The sequence below is a fragment of the Muntiacus reevesi genome, chromosome 10, assembly GCF_963930625.1.
Source record: "Muntiacus reevesi chromosome 10, mMunRee1.1, whole genome shotgun sequence".
In the NCBI taxonomy this organism is placed as follows: domain Eukaryota; kingdom Metazoa; phylum Chordata; class Mammalia; order Artiodactyla; family Cervidae; genus Muntiacus; species Muntiacus reevesi.
The window spans coordinates 68,237,752-68,264,200 of record NC_089258.1 but is presented as its reverse complement, the minus strand read 5'-3'; the positions used below and the strand labels follow the sequence as shown (position 1 = coordinate 68,264,200).

The 26,449-nt window shown below is 38.2% G+C and overlaps 1 protein-coding gene across 9 annotated transcripts in view; it reads right to left on the bottom strand.

Annotated features, from left to right (window-relative positions):
* WRN (WRN RecQ like helicase) overlaps nucleotides 1-26,449 on the bottom strand; it is a 112,107-nt gene that overhangs the window by 38,114 nt on the left and 47,544 nt on the right. For 8 of the 9 annotated variants that reach the window (XM_065946573.1, XM_065946574.1, XM_065946576.1 and 5 more), the window contains 6 exons: nucleotides 26,236-26,304; nucleotides 21,990-22,072; nucleotides 17,793-17,899; nucleotides 12,785-12,972; nucleotides 4,876-5,050; nucleotides 367-548 (listed from right to left, as the gene is read on the bottom strand). In XM_065946573.1, coding sequence (XP_065802645.1) covers nucleotides 367-548; nucleotides 4,876-5,050; nucleotides 12,785-12,972; nucleotides 17,793-17,899; nucleotides 21,990-22,072; nucleotides 26,236-26,304 — 804 coding nt within the window. The remainder of the gene's footprint in view (nucleotides 1-366; nucleotides 549-4,875; nucleotides 5,051-12,784; nucleotides 12,973-17,792; nucleotides 17,900-21,989; nucleotides 22,073-26,235; nucleotides 26,305-26,449) is intronic. The other variant, XM_065946578.1, reaches the window with a different exon arrangement.

Here is a 26,449-nt window from a genome sequence, read left to right as displayed (position 1 = left end):
AAGACAAAATAAATGGTATCTAAAGTAAATATGACTGAAGACATATCAAAACTTGAGAGAACTGAAGAGAAAAACGAACGAAAAAATCATCAACGAACAACATTTTGAAAGTGTTCCACAAGATCTATATACATTCCCAGTATAGTGCTGGTTTAGTTCAATCTTCACACTAAAAGATGTATACGTGAAATGAGTTCATCTCCTCTGGGTGGCAACTCACCAATCTTCTTAAACGTCTTGGCTTTTCTTTTGGTTTTAAATGCACTTACACATATTAGTTTAAATTTTGAATGTTGCCTCAAACACTTTTGAAGTTCACATGGAAAGAAGGAAATCTGCAAGGGTGAAAGCAATGAATGTTTTTACCGATTTAGGTTCATGTCTGCTGGAGCCCAGAGAACGTGACAAGAACTTTGAAGCCCATCTCGGCCAGCTCTACCAATCTCCTGGTAATAGGATTCCATTTCCTTAGGAGCACCGTAATGAATGACTTGGCGAATGTCAGCTTTATTAATGCCCATTCCAAAAGCTACGGTAGCGATGACACACTGCGGATAAATAACGACAGAGCTTGACAAACATTTAGCGGAACTAAAACCTTACATGTTTCCCTTTGGTAAGTACAATTAGTTCATCCATTACAGTCCCGGGCATGCAACTGAATTTAATATTAAAGTGAAAGTAAAGTTGCTCAGTCGTGTCCGACTCTGCAACCCCACGGACTGTAGCCCGCCAGGCTCCTCCATCCATGGGATTTTCTAAGCAAGAATACTGGAGTGGGTTGCCATTTCCTTCTCCAGAGGGTCTTTCCGACCCAGGGATCAAACCCGGATCTCCTGCATTGCAGGCCAACTCTTTACCATCTGAGCCACCAGGGAATTTAATATAATTTTGACAAGTCACTTACAGCTTAAAAATCTATCTGCCCAATTTACAGATTTAGGACTGGTGACCATCAAATAGGATTTGTTCCCTTTCTACAAAAAGCAGTGAATATCATGGTTCTTTTAAAAGCATATAAATACAGGACACAAAAGAGACTCTTAAAATATTTATTATAGTAAATGAGCCTTTGGGTTATTTTGAAGTTTCAAGACTGCATCTTAATTTTTCTAGCAGTAGTCTAAGGTAGAAAGACAGGTGTGGGGCATGCTTAGTTGTGTCCGACTCTTTGTGACCCCAGGACTGCAGCCCACCAGGCTTCTCTGTCCATAGGATTCTTCAGGCAAGAACCATGGAGTGGGTAACCATTCCCTCCTCCAGGGGAGCTTCCCAACCCAGGGGTCTCCTACATTACAGGAGGATTCTTAACCATCTCAGCCACCAGGGAAGCTTAAAGGCAGAAGGAAGCTGCTCATTAAAGATATACAATGAAATATGAATTTCTGCCTGCAAATTTAAAAGGATAAAATTGGTATAACAGGAACGAATATACAGAGGTGAGATTTACATGACTAGGGGAAATTTTAGGGGAAAATTAGTGATAATTGTCAAAAAAAACTAAACACATTTCTTGAAAGGTATTAATTAGAATACGAAAAAATGTACAAGTAACTCTAAGTATACTACATGCCTTACATATAAAGAGCATTTATAAAAAATACATAAACATAGTATTTGAGTATATTGATCTAATCAAAATTATGATATTAATACATTGGGTAAAGAGGGGGTAGAAACTTCTGGACGCGATGAGAAGGGCAGGAAGGGATGTCAAAGAGCTACACTTTCACCTTTCATAGTGGGGAATTGAGAGATAATGCCTAAATCTAACAGGCAAATAATAAGTAAACTAGTAGCAGCACAAGCAAACTGTTGCAAGATACAGTGGCAAACACCAAAGGGATAAGCTAAAAAAGCTAAGAGTAGGAAATAGAAGCAGGAAGGAATGATGGCTTATGCTTTTCATTTTAAGCACCAGAGAACTATTTAGCTTGTTAAACTATGTGTGTGCATAAGTGGTAAATATTAAAGTGCCATTTGAAACAAAAACGTGTTAAGATGTATCAAGAGTAGAAAAAAAAGAAAGGCAGGAAGGACAAATAAAGGGAAGTATGAGAAATATGAAAGAAAATAAACATAGGAATGGAAATAACATCAAGAAAAAGCTTTGTGTGAATACAACTAGTCAGTTTTACTATATTTGAGTAAAAAAGCAATCTAATAATAATCCCAATACTTATGTTTTAAATGTTATTTCTTATTCAATTTTTCCAACTTTATTGATATAACTGAATTATAACATTATGTAAGTTTACCATATATAACATGATTTGATATACGTATATATTGTGACATGATTGATAACTTTAGTAAGGTTAACACCTCCATCACCTCACATAATTACTGTATGTATGTATATGTATGTGTGTCTATGTGTGTGTATGATGAAAATTTTTAAGATCTAATTTTTTTCATGATACTATCTTTAAAAGAGGTCAATCTATTCTACAGATATGATTTTCAAAATATCATTAGAACTTCTCAGGTGTAAATGAAAATACTTTATCAAGTAATTTACTCATAACCTCATCCCGGAAAGGAAAGGAAAGGAATTCAAGCCATCTTGAAAAGGCAAATAAAATACAAAGGACATAAAATTAAAAGCCAGGATGAAAAGACTGACCACAGACTTAAAACACAAATCTACATCCAAATGTGGTTAGATTTCATTATGAAAAATAGGAAAGAAAAAAAATCTTGTCTTCCTCATGTCTCTAGGAGATGTTTCTATCTAAATAAATAATTAGTAATACGCCAAGACAGAAGAAACCACTGGTCAATTATTGACGCAAAGATCAATTGCTAAGATTTAGTAAGCAGCAGCTAATGAACTTTATCTGATAATTTTCAAGCTTCAGAGATAACAGAATAAACATATAAGCATTTAAGGATTTGGAGAAAACCTCTATTCCAGGCAGCTGTGATAGCTGTTCTTGCTTTGGAAAGAAGAGGAAGAAAGAGAACAGATGCCTTCAGGCAGATACGCACTGCAGCATGACAATGCACAGCGAGCTGCATGTGCAAAGTTCTAGATGCACAGGAAATGGATGATCTATTGGACAGAAAATGCAAAACCGAAGCTAAGTTCCTCTCAATTTGAGATGAGGACTATTCCAGGCATATATTGACAGGGGGTGGATATGTTAATAGTGTTGATTTAAACCTACTCACATGTTTCAATTGAAATCCTCCAAAATAATCCTTGTGACACCCACTGAACCAGGATTCTAATCATAAGAATCTCAGCCGCAGCACCTCTTGTGAACTTCATCCATACCTTTCTTCTCTCCTTCAGATCAATCATACTTAGTGCTCCCGGTCCAATGTTTCTATAATACTATTATCTTGCTCAAAAACAGAGCAGTCTGTCACAGTGGTTTTCAAGTTCTGTTTTGCAGAATTCTGAAGATTTTAAGACAACCCCCAAGACACTGGCATGGAGTCAGGGACGTTCCTGGACTTGGTTCTCCATCACATCAACTTCAACAAGGTCATTTCTACTTTAATCTGTCTTACCTGTTAGGTGGAATCTCACTTAAATAAAAAAATCCTACAGCGTGTCTGGAAAAAATAAGGGAACTTCACACCAACTCCAGCTTGCCTCTCTGCAAAGTTTTAAGATCCTCTATAACCTGGGCAAACAACCAATTCAACTCTCTCCCTAAGTCTCCACCAGTTCCTGCCATTTTACCCATACTTGTGTCCTCCTACTCCATACTTCCTTTATCTCCAACCACTGCAAACTACTCACAATTCCTTGAACCCAGTATGCTCTCTTAAATCAAAGTGCCTTGCACACATCAGTCCTTCTTCCAGGAATTCTATAATCAATTCCTTATCCTTCATCACCCCCAGCCATGCATACCTGATGAACTTCTGTTCACTTGTTCAGATTCTACTCAAACTGCTTATTATTTGACAATCTACCTTAGCAGCTTGTGTTCCCTCCTCTGTGAACCTAAACACCATTCTATGTATATAGGCTGCCATTGATACTAGCCTGCAACAGTTTTGTTACCGATCTTCCATGTTTTACACTGATTCTATCACAGTGACAGCTTTACGCACATCAAAACGGTACTCAAATGTATACGCACGAATGAATCACCTGGATCTACACCTGAAATTTTTTAATATACATTGCTGTTTTTCCATTTTCAGGCTCGTGCTCAGTCATGTCGAACTGGACCCCATGAACTGTAGCCCACCAGGCTCCTCTGCCCATGGAACTTTCCAGGCAACAATACTGGAGTGGGTTGCCACTTCCTACTCCAGGGGATCTTCCCAACCCAGGGACCGAACCCACAACTCTTATGTCTCCTGCATTGGCAGGGGGATTCTTTACCACTGCAATTTTAAACAAATAATATTTCATGATTAAATTATGAAGTTCAATTCCAACTTTAAAGAAACTTTTAATTTTTAACAGAGTATAGTTGACTTACAATGTTGTTTTACAATGTGTTAAGTTTCTGCTGTACAGTAAAGTGAATCAGGTATACATATACCCACTCTTTTTTAGAGTCCATTCCCATACAGGTCATTACAGAGTTCTGAACAGTTACTTGTGCTGTATCATAGGTTCCTATTAGTTCCTATTATTTAGTCCTATTATTTTATATATAGTATGTATATGTGAAATTAACAAAACATTGTAAATCAACTATACTCTAATATAAGATATACTTTAAAAATAAAAAAAATTAATTAAAAACCAAAACACATTATCCCTCCATGGGGGGGAGGGGCGGGGGCGGGCAAGGAAGTTGGGGAACACAAAGAAAATGTTCAATAAAGATTCATAAATAACTATTATAGAAATATCTATTTCCAGTATGGGGAAAAGACAGTAATGATGATCCATCTTCACACCTGAATTTCATCTCTCAAGAACCTATGATGAACTTGTTTCCTTAAGTTAACACTCAGTCCTGCATGGTATGCTCCACAGGCTAACTTCAGTTTTTTAAGTTCAGCTGTAACTTGTTCTGTCATTTTTCTGGAAGGACAATAGATGATAGTTGGGCCTTCAAATTCCCAAGCAGAACTAAAGAAAAAGAAGAGCAAAAGGACAAATATATATATATATATATATATGTTTGAGTTTTACGTGATTTAATCTCCCCTTCATTTTAAATTTTTAATTTAATTTAATGTTTAAATTTTAATTTACATTTTCCTTTCAGTAAAAAACTGAAAGGAGAATTCATATAAAAAACAATGATATATTTTTTTAAAAAAACAATGATATATTTAAGAAAAATCTAAAACATTTTGGACACTCAGATGTGGAGATAAATTATGTTAAACAAAAACATCACTGACTTCAGTTTTTTATTCAAATTAAAACCAGAGACAAGTTTATTTATTGAAGCAGAAGCCTTGCTAAAAACCAACAAACTAATGGAAATACAATTACCATCCTTTTGGAAATGCAGAACACTAGTTTAACAATTACTCTTCATTTATACAAGAAATGTAATATTTACAAAGAATAAATTTTTACATTATTCTTATCTCTCTTATGATTGTAAAATTAAATTTCTATATGTTTACCAAAAAAACAAGAACTTTCATGTAATAATAAAAGATCATTTACATAGCTCAAAGAAGCATTTACTGGTAATCTTAAGGCTATGTTATAGAAAATAACGTTAGAAAGTCTGTTTTAGAAACCTGCACTTATTAAAAGTTTAAATGATGATTTCATAGAATATTTAATTCCTCAATATATTCATTTACATAAATACATTCATTTATGCTGACCCAACAAATATAAAAAAGAATGTACCACTGAGATTTGATCGTACACATCCATGCTATGAAAGTGAATCAAATATTTAAAAAGTAAATGTATAAAAACCTTTAAGAAGGACTATGGTAAAAATCATAGAAAACTTGAAAAATAATGCACTATTTTTACTCTAAGAGTCTTACTAAATAATCTACTCAAAGTAATTTTTGAGAATAACCAAATGGGCTTCCATATCTAAATGTCATAGTAGATAACTCCATGGAGTGAAAAAAAATGCAAATTATCTTTTTAATGGACAAGAATCTCATTTAAAAAAATATTTTTCAAAGAAGGGAAAACTGGGCACCAAAACATGAATACTGTAACATCTTAAAACATTAAGGCCTAATTTAAGAAAACACAATATACAGAAAGATAACAGAGATACAAAAAGGAGGAAAATTGCAGACAAAATGGACATACTACAAAACCATTTCTGTGGCAAGCTAACAACAAGAACTGAGAGCACATATTTACATAGTGTAAAACAAACAGAAGCCTATAAAGCTAAATACAAAAATATCAACAGTGAAAACTGAGGAATGGTATCAGAAAAATCTAAGTACTCTTCAGTTTACATGCATCCGTACTGTTCAAAATGATACTAACAATATGGATCACTTTTTACATTAAAAAAAAAAAGTAGAAAATATAAAAATTTGAATGTATAGAGCAGAAAAAATCAAAGCAGTGAACATTCCTATTGACTACCGCAGAAATGACTAGAACACTGATGACAAACATTGGTCTTTGTCTTCTTTGCCAAAAGAATTCATAAGAGACCAGCAGACAGAGCATTTATCAGAGACAAAGCATGTGTGGAAGAAAATAAAGGCAAACTCGTAGAGTGAGCTGCACCCAGTAGGGGTTGCTTAGATTGCTTCTATGAGGGCACTCTTCTGGGTTATGTCTGGCCAGTCATCTTGCTTGTTCCCATATGTGGCCTGTCTCAGGGTTCTTCCTTGGTCAGCTCAAAGGTTTCTGGGAGGTTGGCAGGACATATTATGGGCTGGCATCTCTTCCTTTCTTCTCCCCTCCCCTAGAAGTGCATTATCCAGAATTCCTTAGAGAACAACTGAGGACATTCTCTGCACACGTCGGGATGAGAAAACCCCTTGACCACAAGAGGAAGTTGTGGTCTCAGGGCCCAGTGCTCCTGACGGCATCTTCTCTCAAAGTGTCAACAGGAGACTGTTTGCAGCAGCTCAGCCTGGGGCCCGTCTATTGCCTAGCTCACATCCCCTCTCAGACTCCTGGACCCCAGGGAATTTTTATTGGGAGGACGCAGAGCAAAGGTCCACCTTCTGTAGCTTCTTCAGGCTGGCATCGGGCTTGTGAACCCTACCTAACTGGGGCCACAGAACCCTCATCTTGCCTTGCTGTGGAGCCCCAGGGAGACCTCTGCTGTTGGTCCAAAAGAATCTGGCTCAGGGAGTGGCTAGAATCCCTGCATCACCAATCATCTTGACATGGAACTGCTGCGACCTCGAAGAAATAAACTTAACACACCAGATGCATGGCTTTTGTCAACTGGAGGCCTCAGAGCAGGAGCTGTGATGGATCTTCCCGGCCCAGGGGTCAAGCCTGCATCTCTTACGTCTCCTACATTGGCAGGTGGGTTCTCTACTACTAGCACCACCTAGGAAGCCCAAGGTATAGAGATGTCTTTTTGTCTTTGGAGTATCTAGGCCTAATACGGCTTATTTTCTATCTGGAGATAGCTGTCTACTTCCAGGATTTATAATATATCCCATATATTTAACTTGTTGCTTTGAGATCTACACCTTTTTCTGGGAGACACTATAACCTCGAGTCCCAAGGAAATTAAGAATTTCAATGGTGTTCTGATCTGAGGCCTCCAGGGGCTATATATTAATATATCTACATACTGTAGAACAGGCCCTTCTTTTAGGCATACTTCCCTTAGTTCCTTTCCTAGGGTCTGAGCGAGCAAGTGTGGGCTATCTCAAAACCCCTAAGGCAAGACTGTCCAGGTATATTGTTGCATCTGACCCGAGTGGGAGTTGGTCCACTCAAAGGCAAACAGATACTGTGATGAAAGATGAACTGGGATGCAAAAGAAGGCATCCTTGAGGCTGAGCATGGTAAACCATTTAGCATCCTGAGGGAGCTGGACTAAGATGTTGTAAGGATTAATCATAAGGGGATATATAGGAACCACTATATCATTTACTGCTCGGAGGCCATCTGCCATCCTATATTCCTCATTTGGCCTAACAACCAGATCAGGGGTAGGAGACTGACAGGGCACCAAGAGGTCTTACGAATTTATCTATGAGGGGTTGTATAACTCTTTTTTTGTTTAGAAAGTTAAGGGGTATTGTCTCTTGTTAGAGGAGGCAGCTTCCCCTCCCAGGGACTCCTCTGTCCCAAACTGCAGGGTTTACTGCTTACAGGCAAGTCATGGCTTAACAAAACAAAACAAAAAAAAAAAAAAAAAAGGGCAGGGGGCGCTGCTCGGGACCTTCTAACCATAATATGGTTAGGGAACTCAGAAGAGAACCCAGAAGGTCTCTCCCAATTAGTGGGGTAGGACACTCAGTGACAACCAAAAGTGGGCATGTCAGCCCACTTCAGTTCAGTTCAGTTGCTCTGGCGTGTCCAACTCTTTGCAACCTCATGACTGCAGCATGCCAGGCTTCCCTGTCCATCACCAACTCCTGGAGCTTACTCAAACTCACGTCCATCAGGTCAGTGATGCCATCCAACCATCTCATCCTCTGTTGTTCTCTTCTTCTCCTGCCTTCAATCTTTCCCAGCATCAGGTTCTTTTCTAATGAATTAGCTCTTCGCATCAGGTGGCCAAAGTATTGGAGTTTCAGCTTCAACACCACTCCTTCTGATGAACACTGAGGATTGATCATCTTCAGGATGGACTGGTTACATCTCTTTGCAGTCCAAGGGACTCTCAAGAGTCTTCTCCAACACCACAGTTCAAAAGCATCAATTCTTCAGTGCTCAGCTTGCTTTATAGTCCAACTCTCACATCCATACATGACCACTGGAAAAACCATAGCCTTGACTAGACGGACCTTTGTTGGCAAAGTGTGGTACCAGTGTGTTTAGAGGTGAAAAGGGAAGCAAGGTTTTGGATTTGCCAGGGGGATCCAGAGAATTAGGGGTACTTGTAGGAATAGGAGAGGCTCGGTTTCCCCACTGAGAGTTGGGGGGGAGTTAAACGAGGACTGTCTAGAATGCTGGGAGAATTCTCTGGTTCCCCAGGCCTCTGAGCTGCACAGGACGGGACTCTGGTAAAGGGACACAGGGAACCTCAGTCCACTGTTCCAACCTGCGGCAAGAACGATCCAACTGCAAGATGGGATGATAATTTACAGACCCATTTTGGGGCCATCTTTCTCCATCACCCAAATTATATAAAAGCCAGGAAGTATTACAAAAAACTTAAGTTTTTCTTTTCTTAGCCCATCTAATTTAAACAGCTTCCAGTTCTTAAGGACACAGCCCAGAGGTGTTCCCTCTGACTTAGGAGGGGGGTCCCCTCGTGTTGAACAACCTACAACCAAGAACTAAGAGGCTAACCTAGAAACATAATCCAGCATCCCAGAAACGTTTACCAGAAGTCTTTAATCTAGATGGGCTTCCCTGGTGGCTCAGATGGTAAAGCGTCTGCCTGCAATGTGGGAGACCTGGATTCAATCCCTGGGTCAGGAAGATTCCCGGGAGAAGGAAATGGCAACCCACTCCAGTACTCTTGCCTGGAAAATTTCATGGACTGAGGAGCCTGGTAGGCTATAGCCCTTGGGTCAGAAAGAGTCGGACATGATTGAACAACTTCGTTTTCTTTCTTCTAACCTAGAAGGGGTCCACAGCATCCCCAAGATCCCCAGCAACCCTGAATCAGATGTCTTTAGCTAAACTTAGTTCTCTGAATAGAGAAAAATGTTGCAGTTACCAGGGATTCCCTGGGGAGCTTATTTTGATTGTAGAGTCCTATGATTATTTTTCCAATACTGGGATGTATCCTCCAGGACCAGGCATCTCAAAGATTCAGGTGTGGCACATGGAATCAACCAGTCCCAAAAGTCTGTTATTATCAACAGAAGCAAAGCTTGTGTGGAAGAGCACATGGGTGAACTCGCAGAGTGAGCTGCACCCAACAGGGGTGGCATGGATCACTTACATGGGGGCAGTCTCCCGGGTTGTCTCTGGCCAGTCATCTTGCTTATGCCTATAATTGGCCTGACTCAGGGTCCTTCCTGGTGGGTGTGCACGATTCTCAGCCAAGATGGATTCCAGTGCAAAGGTTTCAGGAAGGCTGGCAGGACACGTTATGGGCTGTCGCCTCCTCCATCCTTCGACCCCTCCCCTAGAGTTGTGTCATATGGAATTCCTTAGGGGACAACTGAGGACTTTCTCTGAACACTGTGTCAGGCTGAGAAACCCCCTAACCATAAGAATGAGGAAACTGTGGTCACTGTCTCAGGGCCCAATGCTCCTTCTGCCATCTTATCTCGAAGTGTCAGTGGGAGACTGGCTGCAGCTGCTCAGCCTGGGGCCTATCTGTCTCCTACCTCACTATTACAAGAGGATCCGTTATTTTGCCAAGAGGTTTACTAAAGACTGTTATTTCCTCATAACAACTTTCTGAGAGGGGGAAAAAAATCTATCCTCATTTAATCAAGTTAGATAGGTGAGACAGGCTTATTTAAATTAAATGCATCATGCATATAAAAATGGAGAAGGCAATGGCACCCCACTCCAGTACTCTTGCCTGGAAAATCCCATGAATGGAGGAGCCTGATAGGCTGCAGTCCATGGGGTCTCGAAGAGTCGGACATGACTGAGCGACTTCACTTTCACTTTTCACTTTCATGCATTGGAGAAGGAAATGGCAACCCACTCCAGGGTTCTTGCCTGGAGAATCCCAGGGACAGGGGAGCTGCCGTCTATGGGGTCGCACAGAGTCGGACACAACTGAAGCAACTTAACAGCAGCAGCATATAGAAAACAAATAAGGCAAGACTTTAAGAAACACGATGGCTCAATGAAGAGAAAAAATGTGAATACAGTTAAACAAACAGTAGAATTAAATGAAAGCAAGAAAATGAAGATAACAGGTAATATTTTGAAGTCTTAACTTACCCTCCATCATGGTAATCATTAAGAGGAAAATTTTTTCTTTTTTTCTTTGTTTCTGGTCAAGTCACATGGCATGTGGGGCCTTAGTTACCCAACCAGAGATCAAACTCATGCTGCCTGCAGCAGAAGCATGGAGCCCTAACCACTGGACTGCCAGGGAATTTCCAAGAGGTAAACTTCTATTTGCCCAAGTTCTACAGAGAACATTCTGACTCTTCAAGGTTCCCAGCAACCACAACTCTTCTTAGAGGATGCAAAACAGGTGCAAAATCATTTCGGATTTGCTTTTAGAAAAACCACTGTCACAGTCAGCATCAAAATCTTTGGATGGTCTTAGGAAAGAGGGAGCCACAAGAAAAGGAACACCAAGACTCAGGGGATATGCTCTCAGGTGATAAACCTGAAAACTGTATACAGATGCACCAGGCAGTCCTGAGGAGCAAGGAGATCTGCTAGGAGAGACTATAATAGTCTGAGCTAAAAAGTAACACAAACCACAATTAGTAGAATTAATATGAACAACAGTGAGAAGAAATCATTTATGTAAGATATGATAAAAGGACAATATAATCGCAGTGTCACAGAGTCGGGGGAAAAAAGGCAAGCACAGTTTCAAAAAGGACAGGGTTATTAGGGAGAAATACCGTAGAGCTTGAGAATGCTATGAACTGAAGAGGATCAAATATTAGGAACGTAAATAAGGATCTGACTGTGGAGACTCTAACGTAAAATAAATAGCCTTCTCCAAGAGAACATTTTACCTTTAGGACAGAAACGAAGTGTAGTACAATGTATATTCACTTCGGAGAGATTCCCTAGAGCAGCCAAACTACACTAGAACATTCAAATACATTCATTACATGCGTGCTTTAACCTAAACACAGCACAGTCAAGCCAACAGTGAATTCCACACTTAAATTCACCCTAAGAGACCTTAAGAGTTACTTTAGGGTTTCCTAACCTAGGATCAATCTTCTTTTTATTACTTTCTGAGAAGGAAAATACTAACAGTGTTTTTTAAATTCTATTTTCCTAGATTTGCTTTGTGTTTGTATGGATAGGACAAACAAGTGTTTTCATTTACTCTAACTTCACATTTCATAATGCAAAATTTTTAAGTTTTTCACTGAGAAGATAGATCAGAGAAGCTTAGCATACATAAAATGGCTCCAAACAAAATAAATAGAAAGAAGTGCTAGTGACAGTTTCTACATCAGTAAAATGAAAATAATATGTAGCTTACAGAACAGTTATAAAAATCAAACTAGATCATTTACATGAAGCACCTAGGATATTACTTGATACATGATATGGGCTCAAAAAGTATTTAAATTCCTTAAAACTCAAGTTAGTCATATAACTAGTGAACTAGGCAGAATTCAGATAAAAGACCCATTTGCTTTTTTTGTATATTTGTCAGTTATTAAGAGTGTAGTGAAAGTCACTCAGTCGTGTCCAAATCTTTGCAACCCCATGGACTATAAAGTCCATGGAATTCTCCAGGCCAGAATACTGGAGTGGGTAGCCTTTCCCTTCTCCAGGGGATCTTCCCAACCCAGGGATCAAACCCAGGTCTCCCGCATTGCAAGCGAATTCTTACCAGCTGAGCCACCAGGGAAGCCCATTAAGAGTGTATGTCCTCTTCGAATACAGTATGGAGTATGAAAACGTAAGGAAAATTAGTTTCTCCCTTCCTCAGTCACTGATTATATAACATCACACGTGAACCTAAGCTAAGCAGAATTTCAAATATGTTAAATATACATTCCAAAGAGATAAGTTTTAAAAATAAAATACAAAAAAAAAAATACATTTTTTATAAAGAACAAACTAGTTTCCAATATTGATCAACCATGAAATTCTCACCTTGACTTACAGACGAGAAACTGCTTCAGATCCTGCAGGATGCTTCCTGTTTTTCGTCCAACTTCTAAATACAAGTTTGGTCGATCAAAACCGGTACAGGTTATCTGAGGATCCTTCAGCTTTAAGCAACGTACAATGTCTTCTCGGATTGAAGAACCTGCCGTAGCGGTCAGTGCAACAATTGGAACCTGAAATAAGTAAAAGTGATATTTCAACAACGGAGAGAGGTCGTTAATTCCCAACATTTCTATTGCCTTCTTAGAGAGACACTGGAAGACAATTATAGGAAGAACAGAGAACAGTGATAAAAATGAAACTTTAAAATTATTTTTTCAAAGAAGAAGAAAAACACTTTCTTCTTACTTCTCAGCCTTCTAAGAAATCATTCAAACACTAAACTCATAAGATTTCTAAATGCAATTTCTATCTTATGTTAAATCCACTTTTTAGCTATCTACCTCTCCATTTATTATTTATACATTTATAACTGTGCTGGGACAAATGAGGGGTAAGTTATGTCTTACTTTGGTAATCTATAATTCACAAATTATAAACCCTGCACTCACTGAAAATTTAGCCATGCAAAGCCCAACCAAGGCTCTTTTTTATTTCTATGCTAAATACATTGGTATATGGCTTTTCAAATCTAAAATAATAGCTCTCAATGACCTGGATGACATTTCAACAGTTTTAAAGGGCTAATTGTGGCATACAATATATAAGGAAAATGCAGAAAATAAGACATCTATTATTAACTGATTACTTGAGCAACCAAGTCATGTTCTATTTTCAGTACAGTAGACTTCTAGATTTAATTTTTCATCACTATTATCATTGGGAGTATTAATCAACTATGCAATCATTTCATAATCAGAAAAATTGTTCCTATATAATTAGCTGCTTAATATCCAAGATTACAACTTTCTGAATACTTTTTGGCTTATTATAAAATATGGTAAATAATATGCTCATAACACAGCTCTTCAGATGCAATACATCTACCCTGCAAACCAGTTGAAGCAATTACTGTACATAAGTGAAAATTTAAGTGCAATTTGTAAAAAAGCAATTACAGAATTAGAAAAAAGATACAATTTATTAAAAACGGTAAACTACTTTTATAATCAATATAGCTTTACTGAATTGAAAACTATCTCAAAGTTCATGCAAAGAAAAATCAATTAAGTCTAGGAGCAGTTTTTAAATGGAAAAAAATGATACCAAAATCAATGTGACCAGTTAACTGACATTTTGATATTCTCTATCCTTCAATTCTGTGAAATTATTATAAACACCCCAAATCAACTTAATTGATTTTTTGCTTACAATCAGACTCTTCTCTGAATTGAGAGAGCATCTGCCTAATAACATATAGGAACAGGGCAATTTATAAAGAAACTAGTTTCTCTAATCAAGGCTTAATATTTATGTGTTTACCTGCTATATATCTTTATAGCAAATCAAAATATTTGTATCAAAAATATGGCTGAGAATAAGGGAAGTTTAAACATGGAATTTCCCAGGACATGAACATTCTCAACTTACCACAATGAAGCATTTCCATCAATTTAACTGTTATTCAAACAATTTATAAATGGACTAAAAAAATGTTTGATATTTAACTGCATATACAGATAAAGACAGACATTTTCAGGATAGAGACTATAGGGAAAGAGGGTCTGGTTTGTTTCTATGCAGTATCATGTAAGAGGAGACAAGCAATGCTTTTGTAAAAAAAATGAAATAAGCATGAAATAAGCATTTTGAAGAAGTTAGTAGAAAAATCAGGCAAAAGAGCAGCACAGTAGTATAAAAATCTGGCTCAGAAACAGTTGCCTGAGTTCAAAGCCAGCTTCGCCACTAATGAGATGTGAGATTTTGAGCTGCTTATTTTAGATACATTGGCTGCACTGTGCAACTTGCAGAATCTTAGCTCCCCAACCAAGGATTGAACCCATGCCCTCTGAAGCGGAAGTGCGGAGTCTTAACCATTGAACTGCCAGGGAATTCCCAGGAGCTATTTACTTCATATTCTGAACTCTGGTTTCCTCATCTATAAGACGGCTACAATAACAGCAACAACCTCAGAAAGTCACTGTGAAGAGCAAACGGGATAAAAGGTCTAATATGCCGAATATAACGGCACAGCACACAGAAAGCAGACAAGAAGTGTCAGCTATTACTGATGTTATCATGGCACATCTGAAAAGACTTCTACCCAAGAACTCCAGAGACACGGCCACTACTCCCAGATTTGCCATTCACTTTGGCAAGGGCTAACTTCTCTCGGCCTCGGCTTTTTCATCAAAATATGAGATGGAGAGGGCTACTGGATGTTAACTTTTCTTCTAACTTAAAAATTCCCACTTTGCTACAAAAAACTCCTTATTCTAGTGACCAGTTAACAGGGAAAATCACTATAAATGATTCATTCCTTTGCCGACATCCTAGAAAGCCACAGTTAAGAATGCTGCTTCTGTAACTTAGAAAACACATTCAAGTAATGGAATGCATTAAATTTAAAGGAACAATATTTACATTCACTTCAGAAATGAACAGAATATTTTTGCTTAGAAACTCTGGTGCTTTATGATATTTAAAAGAAGTAAACTAGGGTAAAACTTAAAAATAACACTCAGGTTGGCTAGGAGAAAGGTGTGTCCACACAGCCTGGTGTGCTGGGAAGCTCTCAGTTTATCTGGTCATCACAGCACAGTTCTTCTTTCTTCTTTTTTTTAAATTGGAGGCTAATTACTTTATAACATTGTAGTGGTTTTCACCATACACTGACATGAATCAGCCATGGGCATTCATGTGTCCCCGTCCTGAACCCGCCTCCCAGCTCCCTCCCCATCCCATCCCTCAGGTCTGTCCCAGTGCACCAGCTGAGTGCCGTTTCATGCACCAAACTTGGACTGGTGAACTATTTCACATATTGGTAATATACATGTTTCAATGCTATTCTCTCAAATCATCCCACCCTCGCCTTCTCCCACAGAGTCCAAAAGTCTGTTCTTTATATTACAGCACAGTTCTTAATAGCTTCAACCTTTTCATTTTTTAAAAGCAAACTGGTATGGTTGATAAATTGCCTTGTCACTCAGTTTTACCAAGTTCTCAACTCAAGAAACTTGTTCTTTAAATTGGCAAACCTTGGTTTCTTTGGTAATAAGTACAAAATTTTGGTGAAACAAGCAATAAAATGTAAATTAATCTTGGGACTATAAATCTAGGAATGCCTTAGACATATTCTTCAATGGTGCTACCACTACAAACTCCAAGAACTGTTACTATTCCAATTGCCTCTGAACTTGGGTGGTGCAGTTAATCTATGTACTCCATAATATGCTTCATTCATTCACTCACTCACTTATTCCAAATAGCTACTGTCTACTATGTGCTGATCTTTGTAAGAGGGCTGGGAGGAACGTCATGGAGAGATCCAAAATGTCTCATTCCTTACAGTACCTCTTACTTGAATTTTATAGAACTTTAAGGTTGATGTAAAGCTTTCCAGGGCTTCCCTGGTGGCTCAAGAGTAAAGAATCCATCTGCAGTGCAAGAGATACAGGTTTGATCCTCGTGTAGGGAAGATCCCCTGGAGAAGGAAATGGCACCCCACTCCAGTATTGTTGCCTGGAAAATTCCATGGACAGAGGAGCCTGGTAGGCTGCAGTCCATGGGGTCGCAAAGAGTCACACACAGCTGAGCAAATCAACAACAACAACAAAGCTTTCAACAACAAAGTTGTTCTTTGGAGACTCATTTTGTCAGATTCTCTCCAAATGGGAATAAGTTAGTGATTTTTTTTTCTATTTTTGAACTTATTGAAATAGTACAGTGTGAAGCACTGGTGACAGTCAGCTGAGAACAGTGAGGATAAGGAGAGTCCTACAGCCACCAGGTGGCATTTCTCACCACTTAGCTAACAGATTTCACGAAAACACTAGGGAAAAAGGTTTCTCAGCCACTGCTTGAGGAACACTCTGGGCTCAGTGAATCATCCCAAGAAATACAAAGAATCCAATGGAGTCCACAGTCTGACACAATAAAAGACTAATTCAATATCGAAAAGCATTTCTGAACTGCATAAAACACTTAAAACTCCTCTAACACAATCCCTCTAGAATCAAAGGCCCAGGAAAGGATTACAGACAGCAATCTTCCTAATTTCCAAAAGCTTACTTTAAACCGTTCTAAATTAATGAAAAGCAGTACTCAAGGAATCTGAGCCTACTGGCTTTCACCATATCAATCTTCTTTTTCTATTAACATTACAGGTACTATTAACACCACTAATCTTTCTGTATTATTCATACTGTTCCATGCACTTCATTTGGTACTGCTGCTGCCACTTTTATGGGTAATTCTGAATCTAAATGCCTTTACTGGACTCTGCTACTTCAGGGCAGAAACTGTTTTAAACTTCTCTCAAGTCACTTGCTCTGGAAGCCCGTGTGGTATCCCGCTGTGTAGCACTGCCCAGCTCTCCCACTCACTACCTGGGCGGTAAACTTACTTCTCAGGGTCTCAGCTTTCTCATCAGAATTCACTTATTCATTTACCCAATTATTTATAGAACAGTTATGGGACAGGCACTGTTGTAGATTTTATCAACTAAACCAGCAAAAATCCCTCCCCACAAAGAATATTTCTGGTAGGGACCCACAGGCCATAGATAAAATAAATTAAAGTACGCTAACACTGCTAAGTGTTATTTAAAACACAACAAAAGAATATGAGGAATGCTGAGAGTTGTGGGAAGGGGGTTAATTTGAAAAGCTCACTACAGTGGACAGGAGGGCTAAATGAAAAAGTCCTCTTTCAGCAAAGACTTGAGAGAAGTAAAAGATACACCATGTTGTAAAAAAAAAAAATCTTTCCCCTGCTTAAAAATCAACCATTCGCCCTTTCATAAAAACATTTTCAGATTTTTGGCCATTCCCCAATCCTGGATCCTCCCTTGCTAAGCAAGTCATTTCAAGACGTTGTACCTGGCAAAGCTTACCTTCGGGAGTACTGCCTTTAGGGAACCCAAAGCCCTGAATGCATTTCTAAAATCATGTCCCCACTCAGAAATACAGTGAGCCTCATCCACAGCAATAAGTGTGATACCTATCAAAAAAGAAAAATATGTAAATGGAGAAGATAAAGTTCAAGAAAGTAATAAACTCATCTAATGTTTTACCACCAATTTCACTTTGAATATGTAAATATAACAGAAAGGAGAAAAATAATTCAAAGTATTGGCTCATAGAGAAATATAAGCATAAATAATAGCAGATAACACCAAAAATTGGGCTTCCAAGGTGGTGCCAGTGGTAAAGAATAAATAAATAGACTAATGCAAGAGACCTAAGAAATGGAGGTTTGATCCCTGGGTCAGGAAGATCCCCTTCAGGAGGAAATGGCAACCCACTCCAGTATTCTTGCCTGGAGAATCCCATGGTCAAAGGGGCCGCAAAGGCTACAGTCCATGGGGTCACGAAGAGTCAGACACGACTGAAGCAACTTAGCATGTACACCAAAAATTATTACTGAGAATAAGCAAAGGGAGATATGTGGATAAAAGGCAGATGGATAAAAGAAATATTTAATATCTATTTTTCAAATAACATGTTTATCCAATTTTGGTTTTCATCATTATTTCTCAGAGAAATTAATTACTATTACTCTGTCCTCAAAGCTATCATTCAACTGCAATGATAATACCTTAAAAAGAAGAGCTATTCTAATTCTCATTCATAATACTTTTATCTCATGGATTAGCTATCCAAAGAGAGAGTCAGCATATTTCTACTGAGATTACATTTCTCACTGTCTGTGAATGATCACTACAGAATTCCTCTGAAATGCCAGTTCTGAAAGACAGGATGACATCCACAGTTTCTAATATAAAATGGGAAGGGAAGAACTATATCTCATTTTGTACAAAGTAGGTAAGAAGGAAGGCAAATTGTTCCTTCTTCACCTACCAACTCCTTTGCTCGGCCCCCACCCCCACCCCGACACTGAATCAGAATCAATAATGTATAGTAATGCCTCTCAGAAAAGGGCTTTACTATATAACCATCCATGAAAATGTCTTCGTATATTTCAAAGTAATGACAGTACAGCTTTTGCCCTTGATTACCAAATTAATACTTAAGAAAAAAATTTTTCCCTTTAACGGGGATGATCACAACTTAATGCTTATCTGTATATTTATGCTTTGCCACTGTGTGTTAGCTGCTCAGTCGTGTCCGACTCTTTGCAACCCCACGGACTGTAGCTCACCAGGCTCCTCTGTCCATGGAATTCTCCAGGCAAGAATACTGGAGTGAATTGTGATTCCCTCTTCCAGGGGATCTTCCTGGCCCAGGGGAAGTTCTGCCACTGGGGGCTAATTAAAAACATAAGTCAGACTACCTAGATGCATAACTTGGCTTACCATTTACACTACTTTAAGCATCTTACTTAAGCTTTCAACTGTCAGTTTCCCATAAGTATAAGGTAGATAATAAAAGTAGCTAACATTTTTTTAGTTACTCTGAAGATTAAGATCATTCACATAAAATGCTAAGAAAGGGGCTGGCATAAAAGACCATTCAATTAAAAAAAAAACTATTATAGTTATTGTGCTAGTCGCTCAGTCATGTCCAACTCTCTGCAACCCCATGGACTGCAGCCCACCAGGTTTCTCTGTCCATGGGGTTCTTCAAACAAGAACACTGGAGTGGGTTGTCATTTCCTTCTCCAGGGGATCTTTCCAACCCAGGAATCGAACCCATGTCTCTTCTGTCTCCTGCACTGGCAGGCAAGTTCTTTACCACTAGCGCCACCTGGGGAAATGCATACTATGTTCCAAACACTTCCCTAGGAATCAAATAAGAGTAAAATGCAGTTCATGATCTTGAGCTCACATTTCTAAAGGAAGAGACAGAGGAACATGCATATAACTACAATTCATTGAGATTACCAATTACAACAGGGCTGGAGAAGAAAAAGAAGGAAAGAAAAAAAAGAAAGCCCTGCTAAATCCGAGCAAATCCAGATTGACTCACATCAAAATTTTATTAACTGATGAGTGGGAAAAATTCAATATTACCACTATACTTATTTGGCTTTAGAAACTACACGACCCAGATTTTAAATTAAATAGGTTAAAACAAAGAATGACAGCTCCTTCATTTTAAAACCTTCCTTAAAATCACAGGTTTGATTAACTAGCTTCTGCACTTCCCCGGTGGCTCAGTGGTAAAGAATCCACCCGCAATGGAGGAGATGTGGAACACGCAGGTTTGCTGCCTGGGTCAGGAAGATCCCCTGGAGGAGGAAATGGCAACCCACTCCAGTATTCTGGGAAACCCCATGGACGGAGGAGCCTGGTGGGCAGGGATAGGAAAAGACTCAGACAGAACTGAGCAACTAAAACAACAACTACTCTTTTTAATGGAGTTAAACTTTGTCCCTCACAAGCAGCTGATGCAAGCTTCTGCCAACTTTCCCACTAAATGTGCAAGTCCGAGTATCTGCCCAGGTCCAAGGTATATTTCATTTTGGCACACCAGTCATTAAAGCCTTATTCCCAAATTTACACGACAGTTATAGGTATGTTTGCTCTTAAGTTGTCTCTATATAAAATTCTGCTTGCTGCTTCTGTTATAAACCCACATACTTAAATAATAACATTTCATAAAAATCATAAATCAGAATAGCTAAATGTCAAAACTACTGTACAAATGAAATTCTGAGTATATTCACTGCTGCAAGCATTGTAAAATGAAAGTTAAATAAAAATACTTCAAGAGAATTTATCCTATTTTGTCCAACATTGACAGCCACCCAAAAGAGCACTTTCATCCATCTTATGCAGATACTCAGCTCTAATAATTGCAGTGTTCATAATTTATTCCTTTACAAAAAATTAAAATAGAGAATTAGAACAACCTGTCAGGAGGCTCTAAGTAAATATTGGATTAAATCCATCACAGAAACAAAGCAAATGTTATAATGGAACAAAACATATCCAGACCACTAGGTACATAGACCCTAACTTTTGCAATAAAACCATGGAGTTTATATATCTAGAGTTTTTATTTTAATCTGAATTGAAATATTCCTAAGAACTTTATACAACGTAATAGGATACACATCAACTTTGTTTTAAATTAAAGGCAAAAATATAACACGCCAATAAGGGAGTTTAACAGCTTATGGTTGCCCTTTTTGATAATATAGTTAATCAAATGCTAATTTCTGCCCTCATTCTTTTGTTCATACTTAATACATATTAAAAGATAAATACTTATTTTCATTATATTATGAGAATAACTGTTAAATGCTTTCCCAGAGTTATCTGCAAGTAACCATTAAATGAGACACCACAATGTTTAAAAAAACTTTTATGTGCTAGGAATTATTTTAAAACATAAATATAAAGTGAGATCATATTACATTAGAAGGCAAAGACTGTCGGTTTAACTTAATGTTTGAAACACAAACAACTGCAATAGAATCTGTGATTGTAGCTCTTGGATAGCTGAGCCTGACCATCAAGAAAGGAAAAAACAAGACAAAAATGTTTTTAGCAAACATATCAAAGACGATACCAGCTTTTGACTAATTTTTTATTTACATTTTCTAGGAAGTAGGCTATGACATATTACCTAATTTTTAAGATTAATAGTACTCACTGACAACAAATAGTCACAGGTACTGTGGTCTCCAACCTGAAAATCACACATCAGAGTCACCAGTAAAAAGACTGCAGCTGCCACAACCTAATAGCAGGTGCATTAAATCACAATGTTCAAGGTCGGAGGATCCGAAATTTTCTAAAGTTTGAAAGGCGATTCTTATGAACAATAAGGGTAGAGAACCACTACATTGATTAAGATTCAGAATACCAAAAAAAGGAAATTATAATATCATAGAATCCAAGCTTCAACATTTATTCAATAATATATTTAAATGCCTACTATGTGCCAGCAACGTGCTCAGGAAATATAAATAAATAAGAAGAGCATTTTCCCCTAAAAAGTTTACAGTCCAGTAGAAGAAAACAGATATACAAATAGGCAATTATAATCCAGGAGCTTAATTTCTAGGGCAGAAGGAATTGTGGGACAGGACAGGAGAGGCAGAGATTTCCTAGATCCATCCACAAGTTTAAAGAATATCTCACTTTAACAAGTACTTATAAAGATTCTATCATCCCACTTACCAATATTAGCCTCAAGCTGTCGAAGCAGGTCCAAGTTACCTGAACAGAATTCTGGAGTTAGGTATACAATCCGGTATTTCCCTCTGTAAAAAAAAACAAAGAAATAGGAAATGTAAAAACAATCACCCAATGAATATAACTGAAAACCATAACACAGTATAATTTTTTTAAATAATGCATTACACCACTTATTAAAAACAAAATTCATATTATATGTGTGGACATATGCACATATATTGGTTCTCTGATTTCAATTCATCAAAACAAACACGGCAACACCAGTCAGAGAGTACTCAGTATAAAATGCCATTAGAAGCCAGATTCTGATTTCCAGCAGTCTAGCCCCCAAATCACAGTGCTTGAGTTAACTGATCAAGCCTACAGTAAACCTTCCGTATGTTAGCAATCCACCTACATGCCACCTTCCTTGGAGAATGACAGCCCCATTACCCTACCCTTGATCCCATCTCCACAATAAAACCCACAGCACCCACATTTCTCCTGTATATTCTGCTCTATTGCCCACATCTTCTTGGGCCAGTGATGAAAAGCATACTAAGGTCAAGTTAGTCAGTCTCCATCCTAGAATTTGGGGGTCTAACCAAGTAACAACCAGTCAGTCTCCAAGCAGCAAGATTTGTAAGATGTAAATGAAAAATACCAGCAATCTATTTTGTGACTAGAAAAGCAGAGAATGCTTACCTTCTGAGAGAAAGCAAGAGGAAGACACACAGAGAATTTAGGTTATAAAAAAACACCCTATTGTATTTTCAATACCGATTCCAGTCTCTTCCTGCGGGCTGGCTAATTACTTTTCATAGGGATCCACAAGCCTTTCCTGTATCCTTACTATAAAATTTGATATTCGTTTAAACTAGTTTGATCGACTTCTATTCTGTGCAGATAGAACCCTAATTAAGATAATGTTTGCAGTGAAGGTTAGGGCTAGGGCAAAACAGGTACAGAGTCTCTTTTCCATGCTACCAAATGAAGACATAGATCAAATTAAATAAAATGAAATAATGCTCTATATGAAACCACTTCATAATATTTAATCTACTGTGTGCTAGGCATGGTGTTTTCAGTAGGAATGGGTAGAAAACAACTAAGAAAAAAGTTATGCTTTTCATACTCAGCAGTCTTAACACAGGGAACTATACAATTAGTTCTGATGCCAGACTATCTAGGTTTGAATCTCAGTTCTACTTCTTACAAGCTAAGTAATCTTAGGCAAGTATTTAACTTCAGCATGCATCAGTTCTTCAGGGTAAAACAGTGATAAGAACTATAAAGACAGCTAACTCTTTAGAGACCTAGATTCAAAGTAAACCCAATCAAATCCCAATTGGCAATTTAGTTGAAAAGGTGATATTGAAAGACAAAGGACCTAGAAAAGACCCAAAAAAATTGGAAAAAGAAAATAACTACTTTGAAAGAACAAGAAAACAAAAGTGGAAGACCTGCACTACCTGATTTCAAGACTTATTATAAAGCTATAGTAATCAAGATACCAATCAAGGCAGACAAAGAGACTGACAAAAGAGAAAATAAACACTGTAGTAATAAACCCACGTACATTTAGTCAATTTAGTTTTTACAAAGGTGCAAAAGCAATACAGTGGAGAAAAGATAATCTTTCCAACAAATGGAGCTAGAAGAAATGGATGTGCCTAGGTCAAAAAAAAAAAAAGAACTGCACTCAATACCTGATATAATATACAAGGTTTACACAAAATGGGTCATAGATCTACATGTAAAACATAAAACTATAACATTTTTAGAAGAAAATATAAAGGAAAATCTCTGTGACCTTGAGTGAGGCACCAAAAAGCAACAGCAAAAGCAAAACCCATAAAAAAACAAACTGACAAACAGGATGTCATAAAAATGAAAACCTGATACTTTTCAAACTAACTGTTAGGAGAATGGTCTGCCTTCACCAAAATCTTGTATGTAGACCTTCCTCCCACTGCCTCTTTGGAGCAGTATCCAAGAACGATCTGAGATGCTGCCTCCCATGCTGCAGTCCTCATTTTGCCCCAAATAAAACTTAACACACACACACACACACACACACACACACACACACACACACACACACAAAATCTGTTAGGAGAATGAAAAATGGAATAATAAACTAAGAGAAAATGTTTGGTAACCATATAGCAAGTGAAGGATTTATATTCAGAATGTATAATATAAACTATCAAAATTCATATGAGAAAAAAAAGAATAAGCAAAAGATGGATATAAACACTTCATCAAAGATACACAGATTTAAAAAAAAACATAAACAGATGGCTAATAAGTATATAAAGAGATGCTCAACATAATTAGTCCTTCAGTTCAGTTCAGTCGTGTCCAACTCTTCGCGATCCCACAGACTGCAACATGCCTGTCCATCACCAACTTCCAGAGCTTGCTCAAACTCATGTCCATGAGTAGGTGATACCATCCAACCATCTCATCCTCTGCTGTCCCCTTCTCCTCTGTCCCCTTCTCCTCTGCCTTCAATCTTTCCGAGCATCAGGGTCTTTCCCAATGAATCAATTCTTCACATCAGGTGGCCAAAGTGTTGGAACTTCAGCATCAGTCCTTCCAATGTATATCCAGGACTGATTTCTTTTAGGATTGACTGATTGGATCTCCTTGCAATCCAAGGGACTCTAAAGAGTCTTCTCCAACACCACAGTTCAAAAGCATCAATTCTTCAGCACTCAGCTTTCTCTATGGTCCAACTCTCATAACCATACATAACTCCTGGAAAAATCATAGCTTTGATTAGACAGACCTTTGATGGCAAAGTAATGTCTCTGCTTTTTAATATGCTGTCTAGGTTGGTCATAGCTTTTCTTCCAAGGAGCAAGTGTCTTTTAACTTCATGGCTGCAGTCACCAGCTAAAGTGATTTTGGAGCCACCAAAAATAAAGTCTCTCACTGTTTCCCCATCTATTTGCCATGAAGTGATGGGACCAGATCCTATGATCATCATTTTTTGAATGCTGAGTTTTAAGCCAACTTTTTCACTCTCCTCTTTCACTTTCATCAAGAGGTTCTTTAGTTCTTCTTCACTTTCTGCCATAAGGGTGGTGTCATTGGCATATCGGAGGTTATTGATATTTCTCTCGGCAATCTTGATTCCAGCTTGGGCTTCAACCAACCCAGCATTTTGCATGACGTACTCTGCATATAAGTTAAATAAGCAGGGACAATAAACAGCCTTAACGTACTCATTAGGGAAATGCAAATGAAAAACACATTGAGGGGTTTCCCTGGTGGCTCATTGGTAAAGAATTTGCCTGTCAATGCAGGAAACACAGGTTCAATACCTGGTACCGGAGGATTCCACATGCCATGGAGCAACTAAGCCCATGTGCTGAAACTACTGAGCCTGTGCTCCAGAGCCTGGGAGCACGCATGACTGAGCCCACGTGCCACAACGCCCGAAGCCCCAGCAGCAAGAGAAGCTCCTGCAATGAGAAACCAACACACCGCAGCTAGAGAGCAGCCCCTCTTCTGCAACTAGAGAGAAGACCACACAGCAACAGAGACCCAGCACAGACAAAACTAAATCAAAAAAATTTAAAAACACACACCGACATTCTATTAAAATGGCTAAAATTAAAAACTTGGTCATACCAAGTGATGGCTGAGATGAGGAGAAATTAGAATTCTAAGACACTGCTAGTAGCAATGTAAAATGGTACAACCACTCAAAAAGTCTGGCAGTTTCTCAAAAACTTAACACAGAATAACTATGTGATTCAGCACAGGCCTTCCCTTGGAGCTCAGTGGGTAAAGAATCCTCCTGCGATGCAGGAGACCCTGGTTCGATCCCTGTGTCAGGAAGACCTCCTGGAGGAGGGTATGGCAACCCACTCCAGCATTCTTGCCTGGAGAATCCCATGGACAGAGGAACATTGTAGGCTGCAGTTGCAGAGAGTCAGACACGACTGAGCGACTAAGCAGAACAACACACGCAGATGCTCACAGCATCTTTGTTTGTAAAATCCCCAAACTGGAAACAATCCAAATGTCTATCAACAGGTGAACAGATAAACAAATCATGGAATATCCACATGATGTAATCTATTCACCAATAAAAAAGAATGAACTATTGGTACATGTAATAACATGGATGAATCTCAATATATTGGGTAGGCTAAAAAGTTCAGTCAGGTTTTTCCACTGAGAAAAATACCACAGCCACTAGACAACATGATCAGGAATCATATAAATAACTTACAATTTAATATCCTCTACAACATTTTTTGACTGTGCTGATCCAAGAAAACAAGCTGGAATACTGGATATTCTGTAAGAAGAAAAACAAATATCCTGGAACCATGTGCACACTACAAATATCAACTTCATTTTTAAGTGAGAAGAAACAAAAATTTATAATGATGTACATTTCTCTTCTTTGCAATCTCTTTTTATAACTCACTAACTTGGTAAAT